The sequence below is a fragment of the Meles meles genome, chromosome 4 (assembly GCF_922984935.1).
Source record: "Meles meles chromosome 4, mMelMel3.1 paternal haplotype, whole genome shotgun sequence".
Classification (NCBI taxonomy): Eukaryota; Metazoa; Chordata; class Mammalia; order Carnivora; family Mustelidae; genus Meles; species Meles meles.
The window spans coordinates 94,885,618-94,904,861 of record NC_060069.1 but is presented as its reverse complement, the minus strand read 5'-3'; the positions used below and the strand labels follow the sequence as shown (position 1 = coordinate 94,904,861).

Sequence of the window (19,244 nt, the reverse complement as noted above, 5' to 3'; positions counted from 1 at the left end):
GGGTTCTTGGGTGCTTGGACGCTTGGGTGACCCTGCTGGAATCCCTCCTCAGCCCCTCACCAGCTGTGAGATCTTGGGCAGGTTGTGAGCTCCATGTGACTTCCTTTCCTTGTCTGATGGTTGTGAGGATTAATCGAGCTAATTTGTAGAAAGGCCTTGAGATGGTGCCTGGTGCCACACATGCGCACTAGGGATGTGGGCTGCTATTCATATTATGTCATAGAAAGTTTGTGGCAGAGTTGACACCAGGGTCTTCTGTCTCTCACTCCAGGGGTCTTGTCCAACTAAATGCACATTTTTTAAAATAAGTGTCGACAAGGATATGGGGAAATTGCTGGTGGGGATGGAAAATGATGCAGCTGCCATGGAAAACGGTTTGGGGTCTCCTCAAAAAGTTAAACATAGAGTCAACATATGACCCAGCAATTCCACTCCTCGCCATATACCCAAGAAATGAAAGTAGGTATTCAACCAAATACTTGTCCCCCATATACACAGACACACTACTCACAACAGCCAAAATGTACAAATCACCTGAAATGTCCATCACTAGATGGATAAGCAGAATGTGGGGCATGAGTACAACAGAATATTATTTAGCCCTAAAAAGGAAGGAAGATCTGACACGTGTTGCAGCGTGGAGGAGTTCTGGGGACATTGTAGCTAAGTGAAAGGAGCCAGATATGAGAGGCCATATACTGTCTGATGCCATTTATATGGAATATCCAAAACAGATAAATTCATAGAGGAGTAGGGCAGTTAGTGGCTGCCAGAGGCTAGAGCAAGGAGGAACATGGGGAGGGGCGGGTAACTGCTTCATGGGTACAGGATCTCCTTTGGAGTGATCACAAAGGTTCAGAACTTAAGAGAGACAGCAGTCGTCCAACACTGTGAATGTATTAATGCCATTGAATTGTAGTTAAAACAGTTAATTTTATGTTATCTAAACCTCCCTTCAATTAAAAAATAAATTTATCTGGGCACCTGCGGGGGGTTCAGTCGTTGGCTGTCTGCCTTCAGCTCAGGCCATAATCCCAGGGTTCTGGGACCAAGGCCCACATCAGGCTCCCAGCTCCCTCTCCCACTCCCCCTGCTTGTGTTCCCTCTTTTGCTGTGTCTCTCTCTGTCAAAAAAATAAATAAAATCTTAAAAAATTGATAAATAAATTTATTACAAGGCAGCCATCCACAGGCTTCAGTCAACAGGGCAACTGTGCTGATGCGGAATGTATTTGTTGGGGGAACTCACTCCCCCTGAGCTTGGCCCTGGAGAGCTCCCTTTATTCCCCCTGACTCCCAGGAAACTGTGTGCTCCCCACACTGAGTGTGTCTGACTCATTTCCGATTCCCCAGCACCTGGCTTTGCACACAGCGGATCCTCAGGAGACGTGGAACTCTGGGGCGTAGTTGAAATACACAACAGTGCCGTCCGCCACTCGCTGGGTCTGTGGGGACAGACCCACAGCTTGTCTTCCTCCCTGAGAAACAGCACAGGAAGACAGTGCTGTGTCTGGGCTTGCTCTGCTGGCCCAGTGAGGTGATGCCTCTCATGCAGGTGGGGCCCGGCAGAGGGCGGTTGCTCACCTTAGGTGGTGGTGGTATTATTATTATTATTATTATTATTATTATTATTATTATTATTTCAATTGGGAAACAAGCCTCCCCCTGCCCAGCTGTATTGAGATATAATTGACATATAACTTTGTGTAAGTTCAAGGTGAACCGTGTAGATCTGATACACTTACATATGGCAAAAGGATTCCCTCTGCAGGGTGAGCTGACGCCTCCATCATCACCTAATTACCTGTTCTCTTTGGTGGTGGGAATATTCAAGATCTATTCTCTTGGCCACTTGAAAGACTGATCAAGAGGATTCTCCATCTAGGTTCCTTCAGGAAGCTGGTTTTGCCACAGCCTGAACTAAGATATTTTCCTGCCTTTTTCCAGCTCACGCTAGCAAAAAAAGTTAATTTTGTCTGTCATTTTTCTCTACTAATGTGTTTTTGTTCATAAACCTCCACCATCTGCTACCCCTTGTCTGGAGTAAAATAAGAAATAAGAAGGTGTCTGAATTTATGGGAAAGTAGATATGGGCATTTTACACCAAATATATCAGTGCCCTGGGCATTGAACAGTGTCTTGTGAGGAACAGACTCTGCCCTTGACTTCTGGGTGACCTTGGGAATCACATGACCTCGCTCTGCCTGAGTTTGTCATCTCTAAAATGAAGGTAAACATGGTGCCTGCTTCCCTAGGATGCTGTGAGGACTGAATGAGTTACCAAAGAGCAGGCGTCTGGTGCTTGGGACGAGCTCCGTGTTAGCTGTGATCACCACAGGTGGGGTAGTGCCAGTGTTTATTACTGTTATTCTGTGTTGGTCCCTGCAGTGCCCCCTGACTCACAAGTGTCAGAACCCTGCCTAGCAGATTGTACATTTCACCCACGTGGTGTCCATACAAGGAAAATCGGGTGTGAAGAAAGAGTGGATACGTTTGGTGTCCAAGTGAGTGCAGTCTTTCCCAATCTGGATACTCACTAGAATCCATGCTGAGTGACCACGGAGAGAGAGAATGGGTGTTCAGGCAGTTCGGGTCTCTTGCGGCTAGAGTCCTCCTCACTGCAGAAGCACAGGGAGCCAACCGCTGGACCCCGTTGAGTCTGTGCCTCCAGGGCTGGCACAGACCTGCCGGCAGCTTGTGAGGCCGGGCTGCCCCCCAGCTGATGAATTCTGACAAGGTGGTGAAGGAGCATCCCTGCATGGGAGAGGCCACTCTACTAGCTGGGGTCTGTGTCTGGGCCTCAAAATGTCGTGTTTGGCTGTCCTAAATTAAAATAACCCCCAATTTCCCATAAAAATCTGAATTTCAGGTTTTTTGGAAAGATCAAGAAATCTGTGACACCAGGCCCACCTTCCTGCTTGGAGCCCATGCCAGAGCTTGTGTCTATCCTCTGGTGTCCACAGCCTCCTCCCCAACCCCCACCAGCTCTCCCACACCCCCTGCTAACACCTGCTCCTGCCAGTCACTTAGGTTACCCCACCTGGCCCCTAGGCCTTGGAGTTTGCAACCTTTGATCTAAAATCCAAACGTATCTGTCATACTGGAAGTAGTTTTCATTCAGTCACTGATCATTAACTTTTTTTAAAAAGTTACCTAAAGCAAGAAGCCATTGGCCTTGAGAAACAGAAATAGGACAGTAGTTTCCAAATTTGTTAGCTATTATGCTGTATCACAGCTCCTTACACAAAGAAAATATTTATTTACAGACCTCATCACTTCCCACTTTTTACTAGACACTTTTCCCCTTCCCAAGCCATCCCCTAAATACGGGGCTCCTCTTGGGCTACTTGGATCCTCTGAGTAAAGGAGTGGGGAGCCAGGCTGAGAAAACTAGGCAGACTCCATCCAAGAATTTAGTTTACTCATCAGTTTTGCTTAAGAAAAACAAGTTTCCACCATCCTCCTCGGGGCCTGTTTCTGAGCTCACGCTTGGAAAGGTCAAATAAACACAATACATCCATTAGAAGGCCTTCATATTAAACCCCCGGGGTTATGCTGTTCAGCGAGAGGCTAGAGAGAGTGATGAGAGAGAGTGATGACGTTTCCCAAGTGGAAGGAAGTTTGCCTGACCTTGGCTGTTTGCTAGGAAACAGGAGTTAACTGTGCCAGTTAGCCTCAATGGTTGCAGGGTGTACGGCCCAGGGCTGTTTGGGGAAGGGACGTGGTACTGCTGGTCATTCCTCCTGGAGGGGAGAAGCCTTCCCGTGCAGGCTGCTTTGGCTTCCTTTTTTCCAAACTGTTGAGGCCAAATCCCAGGTGGAACCAGGTGGATTGGATGACCTGTTAGTAGCTGTCCCCTCCTGGGCAGGGTCCCTTGTCTGTGCCCGATCTCACCACTTGCCGGCTGGCCAGGGGCTATATTGGGCCAGGGGCTCACCTCCAAGTCCATCTGGATGTCTCCATGCAAGAAGATAGAGCTACCCGCCCCACACACGCAGCGAGCAAGGCTGAGGGGTGGGGTGTGGGGGCATGGAGACTGGGTGACAATCAGCAGAGCTGGGTTCCTTTCCCAGTGCCTGTCACCCCACCTCCCCAGGAGGGTCTGCCAACAGAAAGCACATCCCAGCCTGTGGACAGCCACACTGTCCCAGTTGCGGTTGCGGCCCATTTCACCACTTCGCTGTGGCTCTAAGCAAGCTGCCTGACTTCTCTCTGTGCCTCAGTTCCCTCAGCCGGTAAGTGGGCATGCATAATAGTAGTTACCTCCCTGAGTCACAGTGAGGATTAAGTATGGTATCAGACCATTCCCCGGCCTAAGAAGCGCTATATGCGTCCTTGCTCAAATCTGCCGAAGAGCCCAGGAAGGCTCAAAGACAGACTTTGAAAGTAAATAGATCCATACTCAGGACTTTGCTCACACTTCTGCATCTGGTGAGAAGATGGCAGGAAGAGCCCCAGAGTAGAAGGGCGGGTGAGCTGGGCTGGCGTGTGGGGCTCCACAGAGCTAGACTCGCTCCCCGGCTTCCTGGGGCACAAGCTGCTCTGGCCTCCACCAACCTCTGGTCGGAATCATCTCTGGTTACTGACACAGAGACCTCCTTCAGGGGGTGTCCATCCTGCTCTCCACACCCGCTGCCTGTTTCCACTTTGTTCTTTTTTTTTTTTTTCTAAGATTTTATTTATTTGACACAGATAGAGATCACAAGTAGGCGAGAGGCAGGCAGAGAGAGAGGAGGAGGAAGCAGGCTCCCCGCTGAGGAGAGAGCCTGATATTGGGCTCGAACCCAGGACCCTGGGATCATGACCTGAGCCAAAAGCAGACGCTTTTAACCCACCGAGCCACCCAGGCGCCCCTCCACTTTGTTCTAAAGGAGCAGCTGAAACAACAGTAGTTGTCACGAATAATGGCCCCGCAACGCCAGGTTCAGAGCCCGTGGCCCTCATCTTGTGCCGCCACGCTTCCCGCGGCAGGCGTTGTCCCCACGCTGCGGAGGAAGCAGCCCGCCATTTAAAGCCAGCGGTCAGCTCCCAGCCTGGGCTGCCTCTCCTTCCAGCGGTGCCTTCCCCCAAGCAGTGCTAAGTTCCTGGCAGGCAAGAGTGACCCCTTTATTACTCATCAGCTAGCATTCAACTGTGATTTGTCTTCTGGCCAGTGAGGGGCCAGTCCATAACTTCTCTCTCTCACTTTTACTCTTCTTCTCTGTTTTTGACAAGACCTCTGACACACAGAATTGGATTCAGCATAATCCTTCCTTGTAATACACCGTTCTTGGTCCCACGCATAGCCCTCTTTCATTCTAATTTGCTTATTTAGGTAATTATTTCTTTATAATTTAATGTTACCATGAATCCACCCCTAACCCAAGGACTGGAACATGGGCAGTTGGATACCTGTGTGTCCATCCCTGGTTCAGCGCTGCCAACCCTCACTTCTCTGAATTTTGTGTTTATTGTTCCTTATAGACTTCTCCGCTTACACGGCTAAAGAATGACTCATTTAGTTGTTCTTGAGCTTTCTACTTTGTTCCAATACCACTCTGTATTCATTGCTACAGCTTTAAGTAGGTCTTTTTATCTGGTCGGCAAGTCCTGCCACTCCCACACTCCTTCTTCTTTAGAAGGGGATACACCATGAGGAGAGGGGCCCATCCCTGAGGGCCCCAACACTGCCCTGAATGGGGCATGTCCCAGCTCCTCTGAAGGACCATTCTGCTCCCTTCTGAGGTCGTCCGCTGTGGGGTGTGTTTTTTCCAGTATCCGTAGGCTCCAGGTTTTCCCAGGACTGCAGCAGCGGAGAAAACTTCTGGAGACATTGGGATGATGCATGGTGCAGAGTGGATAATGGCCAGAGAGCTCCCCTCACCTCCCTGAGGCTCTTCCTGCATGCCCAGGGGCTATCCTCAGCCAAAGCCAGGATGTCCAGCCATCACGCTGCTCCCCAGGGCGAGCTCCAAGTTGAAAACAGGCAGATTTTCTGGGAAATTTTTCAGCTGAGTCAGGAACATCCCTCCACCAGACCAGAAACTGGCGCAGTGTGTTGCTAATTCTGTCTGCCTGTGGGGACCTCGCTGGAGGGTTCTTTAGCTGGCTTAGGGCAGTGTAAAGGGGCTGCTTTTTTAAATTCGTTCCTCGTACCAGAAGAGCTGGGCTGCAATTTCATTTGAAAGATGAGACTTAGAGCAGCTGCATCCTCTAGTCCAGACGCCAGCCTACTCATTCCCACGGACCAAGCACCCATGACATCCAGAGCAGGGCCATGAGGGCTGGGTGGCAAGGACAAGAGCCAGTTCCTACCTGTGGGAGCCCACGGTCTACAGGGGTGAAGGCAGCACCAACAACAGGAAATGATTCTAGAGCAATTCAGGGTGGTCCAGGATTTATCACAGTTGAGGGTTAGGGAAACCGCATTTCCCCATCTGAAAATTAGACAATCATGTCTGGCATATTTCCAACAGGGGTTGTCTCATAAACTCCTCAGGTGAGTCACCATAATGATGAGAACCACTCAAAGGCCTCTGCTGGGGAGGGCGATTTGGGGGACAGGAGGGAGTCTCACCCAGCAGAGGGAGGGAGCCATGCTGGAAGGCAAGAGGGCAGACACAGGGAGACCCTCGTGAGACTGCTTTTCCTGGTGGAGTCAGGAAGTGACCAGCGGGCTGGTGGTGAAGGTAGAAAAGTCAGGATGGGTCACAGATGTTTAGAAAATAGGCATGGAAGGGCTTGCTGGTAGGGCCAATTGGGAGGGCGGAGGAGGGCTTGGGAGCCTAAGACGTGGTCTCTAGGGCAGGGATCCCACCAGAGAAGCACAGCGGTGAGGGGGATGGGCTGGGATAAGTGTTTGGTTTCTCTGCTGGGCATTGGGATGTGTGTGGAGCAACCCCGTGGTCCAAGCCTGACCACTGTATTGGATTTTTTTTTTTTTTTTTTTTATTTGACAGAGAGAGATCACAAGTAGACAGAGAGGCAGTCAGAGAGAGAGAGAGAGGTAAGCAGGCTCCCCGCTGAGCAGAGAGCCCGATGCGGGACTCGATCCCAGGACCCCGAGATCATGACCTGAGCCGAAGGCAGCGGCTTAACCCACTGAGCCACCCAGGCGCCCCATGACCACTGTATTGGAATCACTGGGGACCTTGTGGAGTTGCTGGTTCTGATGGAGTTGTGCTGGGTGGGCTTGAGATCCCCCATTCCCAACAGGCTCCTGAGGGAAGCTGATGCTGCTGGTTCGTGGGTGCTCACTGGGGTTCCAGACTGGAGCCGGGGTAAGGTGGTGGGACACTCTCCCCGGTTCAGGTAACAGCAGATGCCCAGTCCCTGCTGAGTTGAGGTCTGTAGTCACTTTAGTTCCCCTCCAAAATGAAAGTACCTCAGTCTTCAGGAATACCAGAATACCCGTATGGATCATTCCAGTCAGAATTCTGGGACATGAAACTGGAAAGGGACATGTGCCTTTTTGGAAATGTTTTCATTAGAAGAGTGAGGCACACGCCATTTCACAGTGCTCTTTCATCCCTGGGACATGCATGGTCACCTGTATGGACACTTGGCTAGAATCTAGGGTACAGCCTCTGCTCCCAGTGAGGTGAGGACACTTTCTATTTTAACACACTAGATCTTCCACAATTGAATTTTGTTTCCTCAAAGCATCATTTGAGAAAACTATGAACTTTTCCCATTGTTATACAAACGAGATCCTTTGAACATTTCTAAGAGATAAGCCTTTGGAGGCAATAAGCATCCTCACTCCATGGTAGACCTAGCTAACTCATGAATTTTCTAAAACTTCTCTTACCTGCTGCCTCCTCCAGGAAGCCATCCTGGGTACCCCCTGGCTGAGTTAGGTGCTCCTCTTCTTGGCTCTTCCAACTCCCCTTATAGTTCCTGCTAGTAAACACAAACCTGTCTGGGCTGCCATCATTTATTCCAGTCTCTCTGTTCCATCTGTAGCCCTCTGAGCCCCTGGGTGCCCAGCTCCCTGCTCAGGTCTTGCAAAGTACATTTGTAAGTAGAAGTACGATGACTGCATGTGTGTGTGACTCCTCGTTGCACCAGAGGAAAAAGACTTTATCCTTAAAGTCCACAAATGACACTGGGACTCTGGTATCCCTCTAAACCTGTCTTTTTTTTTTTTTTTTTTTTTTTAATTAGAGAGAAGGAAAACACAAGCAGAAGCAGTGGCAGGGGCAGGCAGAGGGAGAAACAGGCTCCCTGCTGAGCAAGGATCCTGAGGTGGGACTTGATCTCAGGATTCTAGAACCCTGGGATCATGACCTGAGCTGAGAGCAGATGCTTAATTGACTAAGCCACCCAGGCGCCCCCCTCCAAACCCTTCTTAAGAAGACTTTGATTAAAACAGTGATGTTCTCATGCTTTGATTTCCCCATCTGCAGAAGGGGCCAGTGAAGATGTCTTACACTGCTTGGGGAGATTTCAAGTTTGCTGTCAATAGAGCCTGACCTTGGCCTTGGACTAGGGTAGAAGCCAAGCTAGGACTTCTCTCCGGTACAGCTCTCCACAGTGCTGCCAGGCTCTGAGTCTGGGCAGGTGAGGGGACCCCTTCCCATCTCCCCAGTCCTTTCCGGCCTAAACACAAAGAGGTTTCTGCAGGCTGCATCTGCTTAGAAGCTGAGGGGACCCAAAAATTGCTGAGGCCACAGATCCCCAGGGAGGCCCGAGTCCCCAGCACCTGCCCGGAGCCATTCATTCTTCCTCACAACTCACACCCCTCCACTGGCTTTAGTGGGGCCAGGGCATACCAGTGAAGTGAGCAGACAGCCCCAGCCCTGCTGAGATCTTAGCCAAGAGGGCAGAGGACACCTGTGGAGGAAAGACCCTCGGATGAAGGATTCAGGTTACCAGATTCTTCATTCCTTTGACAGTGCTAATGTGAGCCTGTGGCTAAAACAAGCCTCACTTGGTAAACCTGAGTGCGGCCTCTGGGCAGCCAGCCCTGCCTTTGATAATATGGCAGGTTATGGCCAGCCAGGTATCACCTTCTTCAGGAAGCCCACCCGGCCTGTGCTAGCAGCCTGGGAGCCACAGCCCTAGGTCTCCGAGGCTCATCTAACATTCATCTTACAGGCTTCACCAGCCCAGCCATTCACTTGTTCAGGTACATTTAAGCCTAATCTCAGTGGGTTCGGTTAGTCCTTCCACTACCAGGATTCAGTGTGATTTCTGTTCTGCCAAGCGTCAGCTGTGGAAGGGACCCTGAGCCTTCCTGCCAAGCCCCTGCCAAGCCCCTGCCAAGCCCCTTGCCGCGCTGATAGGGGCGGGGACCCTGGGCCCCCATCTGAAGGCAGAGAGCCGCTCTGCCAGCTGGTGGCCGAGGCCAGTCCGGGCCCTCGGCTGCCAGCTGTTCAGCCACTTCACACTCTGCTGTGCAGCAGGGTCAGGGCCAGGAGGGCCTGCAAAGGAACTGAACAGAGATGAACTAGTCACAAGGTGATCCCTGTTCCAGTGTGTTCTCAGCCCCCAGCCACTCCCTGGCTACCCATCCCTCAGCCTGCCTCCATAGCCTTTGTCATTCAGCTGGGGGAGGAGGAAAGTGAAGGAAGGGATGTGGATGAATAGAGCACAAAAGGAGAGTGTCCTGGGGCCCAGGGCCTTCTCCGAGAGGAAAGAGTAGCCACAGTGCAGGTGGCTGATCCAGGGGTCAGAGACTGGGGTGCCGGAATGGGCTTTTAGGAATGGGCTGAGCTCCAGGGCCTGGCCCAGGGGTGGGCAGCTGGATGGAGGAGAGTGTCCCAAGCACGAGGCAGTGCAGAACCAGGAGCCTGAGCAATGAGAGGCTGTGTCTGTGGAGGATTCCGTCAGTCGGGGGGGCCAGTGCATGTGCGGGCCAGAACCCTGACAAGAGGTCAGCCCAGTGCTGTGAGCCTCGGGGGAGCCGGGACTTCTCAGAAGTAGATGGCGGGTACAGAGCTTCAGATGTGGCAAGAAGGAGCAGAAAGTCCTGCCCCGCCTCCGGGGCCTGAAGGCACAGAGAGCCTCCTCACGGGGGTGGCCAAGGGGCAGGGGAGTCTGGGGGACAAGGCTCCAAGCCCTTAAGGCAGGAAGTTGGGGGAGGTCTCAGAGAAGTCAGGGTGCAATTTTCTGCAGTCCAGAGCACACAGTGGGAGATTCGCTGAAGGCTGGGGTGAGAGGCAAGGGGGCACGGAGCATGACGGGGAGGATGGCACTTGAGAGAAGCGACGGCCATAGACAGGGGATCCAATGGCTCTTCATGTCCACCACTCTGCCTCCTTCACATCCATGTTCTATTTGTCTCCTCTCTTGTCCTGGAATCTCGTACCATCCTGTTTGTTGGATTCTTTTTTCATTTTGCTGGAGTTCGTCCCTGTGTGCTATGTGGGGCAGTTCCCCTGCACCTGGGAGCACTGTGAAGTCTTGGGGGGGAGTGCGTTCTGCTGGACGGGGTCCTGGGCCAGGGAGCCAGAGGGCGGGCCAGACCCACAGGGACTCCATCCAGATGAAAGCCTCCTCTCACCAACCCCCGTGCCCTCCGCTGGCTTGGGATCCACGGGGCCTCTCTATTCAACCACAGTGCTGAGCAGGAGCTTTCCCTGGGCTGTCCACCTGACCCCGAGTGCAGGCCTGGGCTTCAGCTGCCCCCGATGCCAAGCTCAGTTCTTCAGAGGAGTACCCCAATGTTCGCTCTGTGTCCAGTCTGCCCTCTGTTGCTGGAGCTCGGGGCTTCTCCAGGGTTCCTCAAGTGAGAACCATGTCCAGCCCTGGCATACAAGACTACCAGTTCTCTGTTTAAATTTCCCACCAACCTATCCCACCTGCCCGTGTCTTCCTGGAATTTACCCGAACATCTCGGTTGCTAACTGCCTTTCTTCTGCCCTTTCGGGGAGACGGGGCTGGGATGGGTATAAGCGCATAGCCCAGACTGCCCCCTGGAACACAGTCCCGTGCAGTTCAGGTGGCATTTTCTAGCACTCTCTGTCCTGGGTTCTCCCCTTTGGAGGTTTCCCACGTCCTCCCTCCGCAGTGTTGCTAGGGAGGGCCATGCATTATTTAGGACCACTCTGCTGTGCAGCACTCCTATGCACACAAGGGGACTCACTCACTCTCTGTCCCAGGGAAAAATGTGGGGCCCATCTGTGCCAGGGATGCTTGCTGGCCCAGAGTTCATCAGAAAACACTGCTTAGTCCCAGCTGTAGTCACAGCCCTTTTTGCTAGGGAGACAGTGAAGCTTGCAAAGAGGAAACCCCAGATTCTAAATGCTTTCACGGTGGAGATTAGGTCCCTCTCAACCATGACAGGGCTCGTTGGTGTAGGGATGCCATGTATTTTGGAAGTGAGCAGGTGATTATGTATTTGTCCATTGGTGTAATAAACCGAGTGGAGTGACACCTGACATGTGGATGCCAAGGGTTGGGGGGCCAAGACTTTGGGGAGGAGGTAACCCTTGGTGGGGGTCCTACGGAGGAGGCAAGTTTCTGGCGGGCGGTGCAGGGGAGGGTCTTCCAGCTGGAGAAGCAGCATGAGGGGAGTCCCAGGGGCATGCAGGCAATCCTCGGAGGCTTCTGACACCAAAACCTTAGTCTATGGATAAGCTATTAGCACAGTGTATGGCACATGGAGTGTGTGTGTGTGTGTGTGTGGGTGTGCGCGTGTGTGCGCTTGTCTGCATGTGTGTCTTCTCATTTCTTTTCCTGCAAACAAAAGGTGCCCAGGTCTGCTTGAGTTCAGATGTCACAGCTGTCACCCAAACCTTCCGCCATCTGCTGACCATTGTCTAAAACTGTTGCAAAAGAATTTTATCTCCTGACCTTAAAATGTTGTTCTTTTTTCAAAATATAAACATAGGGTTGGGAGTAGGGTCTGGTGACTCACATCTTGGCATCTTCTGCTGCAGGGAGAGAAGACTGTCAAGGGACCCAGGAGAGCTGCTTCAGCCACCAGCCCCTGAGGAAAATCTCTACACGTCCATCACAGACATGGACTATCTAAGCCAGTGTTCTGGCTTCCCCCATTTTGTTGACAGCAAAACAGAGTCCCTGAGAAGTTCTGTGGCTTACTTGGGGTTGGTTGTACAGGAGGTTTGTGGCAGAGAATTATGGAAAATTCAGGTCACTGTAGAACCTTGGAGATGATTGCCTTGGGATATTTTTAGCATGGAACCAGACACTCAGCCCAGCTCCAATAAATCTTCATCAAGAACCGAGTGTTGCTGTCAATTAGGACAATGTACTGAGGCATTTTTAGAACCACAATAAGTAAACTATTACTATTTTTAAAGGTACCTCTTGGGCTGACGGCCTGAAATAAGACATATTGTAGAGAGAGCGCCTTTAAGGCAAAGAGTGTGCGGTGTCATACCATCATTGCAACACGCGGATGGAGGTGTTGCTCTCCCCTTCTTTACAGAGGAGGAAAACGTGGGTCTAAGAAGGTGAGCCAGCCGTGGCCCAATGGTGGTGGGAGCAGGAGCAGGGACTCCACGCCGGCCTCTTCTCCCCACTTTACCCTCTTGGGGCAGGGTGGGGGATGCCTGGCTTGTGTTGGATCCTCACCCACCCAGCAGGGGATAGAGCGCTCCCCCCAACTCAGCCTGTGACTTTTTATTTTTCTTAACGTACATGTGTTTTTTAAGTATAAATAGACAGAAAGTCGGGGGACTAAGCTTGATGGTTTTCACCAACTGAACACACTAGTATAACTAGAACTCAACAGGATAGTGTCTACCCCCCAGGAGTGTCCTCCTGCCTCCCTCATCACCTCCTGCCCAGTACTGGCACTGCCCTCCCTTCATCATCCTGGCTTTGGAAGCTTATAAATGAAGTCACACATGATGTGCCTCTCTTTCACTCATGATTATGTTTGTGATGCATCCGTGTGTTTGCATGTCCTCGTGGGTCTTTCCTTCTCGTGGCTGCTTAGTGTTCTGCTCTATGCAGGCACAGTTTATGTGTGCGGTCAACTGTTGGCAGACCGCGGTACTGTAGTTTCCAGATCGGTGCTCTTACAAATAACGTTACTGTGAGCATTCCTGCCCATGCATTTGGGAGCCCTGGTGTACATGAAGTTTAACTGCAGGCCAGAGGCACGGCTTTAGGTGCCTGGAGTGGTTGTGCCCGGTTACATGTTCTCGGCGTTATGAGAGTCCCCGTTTCACCGCATCCTTGCCTGCACTTGCTGTAGTCTTGTCTGCATTTGGGCTGTTCAGGTTGGCGTGTAGCAGACTCACATCGTGGCACTAATCTGCACTTCTCCAGTGAGTCATGAAGTCAAGCGTTTTTGTTTTTTTTTTTCAGGGACTTATTGGCCATTTGGATATTCACTTTGGGGGAACAAGGATTCCTTTTTCAAAAATTTTTGTTTTAGTTGGAAAACATTTCTGAAAATGACTCCTATGCTGAAAGATCCTGGGTTTCTCTTGCCACCTGCTTGATCATTTCTAAGCCTTGGCATTTGGCGGCTCGAAGAAGGCTTCTGAAGCCAAGGGGAGTCAGCAAAGAGGAGTCGGGGGTGGGCCCAGATGCCACAGGGTGTCCCCGGAGCTTTGGCCGTTTCACAGCCACTGCAAGGACTTGCCCTGTGCACTTGGGCACTGCTGTGTGGCTGTCCATGTAAAGGTCCCTCAAGAAATGAGAAGAGATGATTTATATCACACTTAGCACTAACGATGTCCCCTGGGCTCTGCCCCAAACCCTTTGTCACTTCCTTTAGAGTTGGGCTCTGGAATCGAGCTCTGTGACTGCAGAGGAATAACAATAAATAGAGTTCTTCCCTTCTCCCGGCCCCTAACTAGGCAGGGAACACACAGGGAATTGGGTTTGCTGATGAGGCTTAGCATTTTGGACACTGAGGACCTAATGTGTGCCTAGAGCTTTAAAATATGTAAGAAAGCTCTCAAGGTCTGGCAGTGATGATCAACTCAAAATTTTCCTGATGCAAAGTGTAAGCCCATCTCCCCTCATTCGGGGAAGGAACTGCTGGCCTCCCAGCCAGAGCCTACCTCATTACCAGCCCTCCCCAAGCTTATTGTCCCCAAGGGCAACCACGAAAATGCCTGGATGGGAAGGAGGGAGCTAGAAGGGGCTTACCGTGAATACCTACTATATGCTGGGCCCTGTGCTAAGGGCGTCACACTGGCTCACTGACTCCTCACCACAAGCCTCTTGTCAATTAAAACCTGCTTAGGGGGCACCTGGGTGGCTCAGTGGGTTGAGCCGCTGCCTTCGGCTCAGGTCATGATCTCAGGGTCCTGGGATCGAGTCCCGCATCGGGCTCTCTGCTCAGTGGAGAGCCTGCTTCCCTCTCTCTCTCTCTGCCTGCCTCTCTGTCTACTTGTGATCTCTCTCTCTCCTATCAAATAAATAAATAAATAAATAATTTAAAAAAAAAAAAAACCTGCTTAGTTCTTCGGGGATTTATAGGGGTGTGGGGAGCTAAGACGGAAATGCTGCCAGGCAAAAGTAATTCATTCCAATTGCTTAAAACATCTGGAGAAGACACGCCCAGGAACAGAACATCAACTTGTTCATTTAACAGACAGTTTCTGGGCCATTCACCTGTGATGGGAGCAGACTGAGGGTTGTAGATCCCAAGACAGGCGAGTCAAGGTCACATCCTTTAAGAAGCTTACAGTCGCCTTGTACCCATTCCTTGTTCAGTGAATGGGACAGAGCATCCTTGCAACATCTGTCCAACTAGAAGGAGAGCACACTTTGGCTCCATACACCTTAGGCACAGCCCTACCCGTGTCCTGCTGACATGCCACGCGTGGGGACCAGCTCCTAGCTCAGGCCAGCTATGTGTCCTTGGGCAAGTGAGTCACTCTCTTTGTACTTCAGTTTCCTCCTCCTTAAAATGGGGATAAGATTAATAGTCATAATAACAATCCTACCCCAAAGGTTCGTTGTGATATGAGTTTGACACATACATGCATATGAGCAGGTACAAATAAAGCTATAAAATAAATAAATCAAATTTAAAAAAAAAGAAAAGACTTATTATGTGGTCAGGTGGTGTTCTAAACCACCTAATAAGTTTAGAACACCACCTGACCACATAATAAGTCTTTTCTTTTTTTTAAGGTTTTATTTATTTATTTGAGAAAGAAACAGAGAGAGAGCACAAGCAGGGGGTAGGGACAGGCAGGCTCCCTGCTGGGCACTGAACCTACCCCGGGGCTCCATCCCAGGACCCTGGGATCATGACCTGAGCCAAAGCCAGACACCTAACCAACTGAGCTACCCAGGTGCTCCCATAAAAAGTCTTCAATAAAGAGTAACTACAGGGGCGCCTGGGTGGCTCAGTTGGTTAAGCCTCTGCCTTTCGCTCAGGTCATGATCCCAGGGTCCTGGGATCGAGCCCCGCGTCGGGCTCTCTGCTTGGCGGGGAGCCTGCTTCCTCCTCTCTCTCTCTCTGCCTACCTCTTTCCCTACTTGTGATCTCTATCTGTCAAAAAAATAAAATAAAATTAAAAAAAAAAAAAAAAAGCCTCTGCCTTCAGCTCAGGTCATGATCCCAGGATCCTGGGATCAAGCCCGAGTTGGGCTTTCTGCTCGGTGGGGAGCCTGCTTCCTCCCTGTCTCTCTGCCTGCTTATGATCTCTCTCTCTCTGTCAAATAAATAAATAAAATATTAAAAAAAAAAATAAAAAGTAACTACAGTCAACCTGAAACTAATGTAAATTGTGTGTCAGCAATACTTAAATACAAAATATATAAATAAACAAAAACTTACAATCAGACAGGAGGATTTGGGTTTGAGAGGGGGGTGTTCACAGAGGCATGATCTGGAGAGCAGTGCAAAGCTTGGCTGAGAACCAGGTGGGGGGCAGGGAGAAAGAGCGCTGGGTACGGGGGTGTAGCTGAGGGAGGCTGGGGGGGGTGTCAAGAGGGGTGTCAAGCGTTGGTCTGGGCATGGTGACTATGGGACCACGTGTCTGGGGCTGAGTGATCTGCTTTCTGGGCCTGAAAAACGGGATGCCCGGTCCTCCCTGGCCAATGGCAAGGGTTTATATGAGGATAAGAGGGCACTGAGGGGAGAATGTTTAAAGCCACCATACCCCATGCAGATACGCGACAGTGCAGTCTCGCCTCCAGTGAAGGAGAGCCGGACACACTCCGGGGCGAGGCTTCCAGGGAACCAGCCAAGTCCTGCCTTAGTTCTAACGGCTCTCTATATGAACTCTGCAGCTCTAGTAAATGAAAATTTCCATAAACACACTCTTGACCGCTTTCCCATCCCTGATATTATCCTCTCACAGCTCTTGTGTTAGTCATTTGCTACTTACAGCTCAATTGCATCTTAGTATATTATAGAATGCTTTCAAATTATCACTTATTCTGTTACCAAAAAAAGTGGGAAGATGCAGCTTCTGGCCTCTAGCATGTTCCTGCAGGCTTGGGGGAAACCAAGCCTGTGCAAGCCAGATGAGATAACTGGAACCACCTCCATCTTCATTCTTAATCCAGCAGACCAGCACCATTCCTCTCTCTCTAGACCTCTCAGCCTATCCTGTCTTATGCCTCTCTGCCTTTGCCTATTCTCTTGGCCTAGAGCACTCTCCTCCCTAACATTACGTAAAGCTCCTACTCACCCTTCAAAACCTCATTCAGTTATTCTCCTTTGAAGCTTTCAAACAGTTCTTGCATAGGAGCTGCCTGGTTTCAGTCCCCTGTACATTTAAGAATTATTGCATATATTATACTCTACTCAGATTATTCACCCATTTTAATTTGGGACCATGAGCCTTCCTCTGCTTCCGGGGCTGCCTCTGGCCTGGGCTTTGTTATCTCTGCATCCCTGGGTCCAATCAGAGGGCATGGAAGAGACTAAGAGCTTAATAAACATGTCTGCAGTAAAACTAACTAAACTTGGTCCTACATCCACAGGTTCTATGGCTTATGGTCTTTAATTCATGAAATTTTCCAGAACTGGGTATTAAAAGAAAATTCATCCCTCTGCTGATCATCAAAAGATGTTACAGGAGAAGTTTGAGGGTTCAGAGGAATTTCAAACAGTCTCCCTAAGCTTAACCTGTTTCAAAGAGGAAGCCCCCTACAGTTCCCCTCCTAGGTCAGAGGCTTTCATTTTTACCACGACCTGCAATGAGAGGTATTTTTTTCCATTGAGACACACTGAGCGCCCACATCAGAGACAAAGTTTTCATGGAATGATATTTACCCTTGGTATGGTCATTGTTGTCCACTTACTCTTTCTTTTCCTTTCTTTTTTCTTGTCTTTCCTTCCTTCCTTTCTTTCTTTACTCCTTCCTTCCTTTGCTGGTCACCGTCCAGTGAACTGATTTCACCATTCTTTAGTCTAACCGGTTGTTTCCCACAGTTTGAAAAACACTGCTCTAAGCCCTCAGCTAATATAACCAGAGGCGGCTTCTCGGAGGAGGAGCCCTAGGCCCTGAACTTCAGCTGTGAGGAGCCCGTGCGCCAGTGGTGGGCAGAGGGTAGGCGGGGGCGAGCAGGTGTGCAAGGCACCAGTGATACTAACCCACTCCCCTCTCGTTGCAGCCGAGCCCCTGCCGCTGATGGACCTGTGCCGGAGATCCATCCGCCTGGCCCTGGGCCGCCAGCGCCTGCGGGACATCGGCGCCCTGCCCCTGCCTCAGTCTCTCAAAAACTATCTGCAGTACCAGTGAGGCTGCGGAGCAGCAGTGGGTACGCACACACAGCAGGGCCTGGCATCTCCTGGTCACGCGGTACCTTCAGGAAGAGGTGCTCCTCCTCGCCCCAGAGCGCCAGGACACTCAGTTCCTTGAAAGGACGGGGACGCGTTCCCACCTCGGAAAATGAAATCTCTTGCCAACAGTATTCGCTGCCTTGGAGGCGGTCCTTCTGTCAGGCACCTCCTCGGAAGCCGTGCAGAGCCCCGAACCTGCGCGCGGTGGAGATCCTGCCCACCCACCGAGACCCACCATCGGCCACCGGTATTGACCAGGGAGACTGTCTCCTTAGTCAAGAGAATGAATAAAACATCTGGGCAGGAGACTTATGTTGCGTGTCCTGGTGCAGACAGGGCCGGGGAAACTGGCCAGCTCCGGGAGCAAATTGCCTCTGAATAATGAAAGACGAAAACAGCTGGATGCGGGTGTCCCTGTGGGCCCCCACCCCTTGACACTTTAGGACTTTGTGCCCCTTTGCAAGACTCTTAGCCAGGGTTGTCCAACTGCAGAACTGGCACGAGGACAGAGCTGTGTTTCCACACCTTCCAGCTTACCTCTTGGAACATTGTTTACTTAACCCCGTCACCGCCTTCTGTTCCCCACCCAGCCCCACCCCTTTGCGGACCCACAGTTCTCTGGCTACCCCAGGCACCTCTATTCAGGGAAGCTGAGTCTGACTAATTCACCCCAGGGACAGAGTGTATCTTTATTATTATTATTATTGTTATTATTATCTTGAGTCACGCTGCATTTTAAAAGAGGAATGTGGTGAGGGCAGTACTTAGTCCAAAGGTGCTAATGGGGGAATTTGGGGCATTGTGCCGCACAAATGGATGATGTCCTCAGGCTGGGGAGCCTTCCCGGGGTGCTGGGGGTCTCTAGGCAACCGCCCATTCCGGAGGTGCCTCGCTGCCACAAAGCTTTATTTGTGCGAATTATTTTTTCACTTTGGGAGACATATACGAGTTTGTTTCTGTTTCCAGTGTGCGTGTGATGTGCTGTTTATTTATCAGCTTGGGGCTGTACGCCCTGTCGCTGGCAGGGTGGCCATGGGCAGCAGCTTCTCCGCCTGCTCCCAGTCTTGTCCCCTGCTGGAGACGATGCTGCCGCCTCCGCCTCCACCTCCACCATTGGGCATCTCTCATGTGTTTCTGAAGCCCTCTGCCCAGACCCATTTTTAACTGGAAATTGTCACAGCAGTGGGATTCCAGAGCCCCAGACGGCACTGCCTCCCCCCACTTAAATGTGAATTTGACCGATGAATGAGGAGCGTTTCTAATAAAGTTTGTCCTTCAGTCCTTCAGCTGCTCAGTACATGTTCTGTGGGGAGGGGTGGGCGGGGGCCTTGTGTCAGCCTGGCTGAAGTGTCCCCAGACCCTCAGGAGGCAGCAGTGCAAAGCCCTCCCCAGCTCTTCTTGCCTCTTCAGTCTTGCTGGTCCCACTTGAGCCCAAATGCAAGTCATTTTACAAAGGCCTGCCATGGGAGAATGAACGTGCCTGGGTCCCGTGTCCATACCAGCTAGGCATGGTGGTGGAAAACCAGGTTGAACTGATGCCTGGGGAGTGTCCTAAGGGTGGGTCTGCAGGGGGCATAGGGTGATTGCAA

General features: G+C 51.0%; 1 protein-coding gene across 2 annotated transcripts in view; it reads left to right on the top strand.

Annotated features, from left to right (window-relative positions):
* SPSB4 (splA/ryanodine receptor domain and SOCS box containing 4) overlaps positions 1-18,936 on the top strand; it is a 78,445-nt gene extending 59,509 nt beyond the window's left edge. The window contains exon 3 of one of the 2 annotated variants that reach the window (XM_046002978.1): positions 17,487-18,936. In XM_046002978.1, coding sequence (XP_045858934.1) covers positions 17,487-17,614 — 128 coding nt within the window. In that variant the 3' untranslated portion in view covers positions 17,615-18,936. Of the gene's footprint in view, positions 1-11,863; positions 11,899-17,486 lie in introns of those variants that run through there. The other variant, XM_046002979.1, reaches the window with a different exon arrangement.
* Positions 18,937-19,244: the final 308 nt, after the last annotated feature.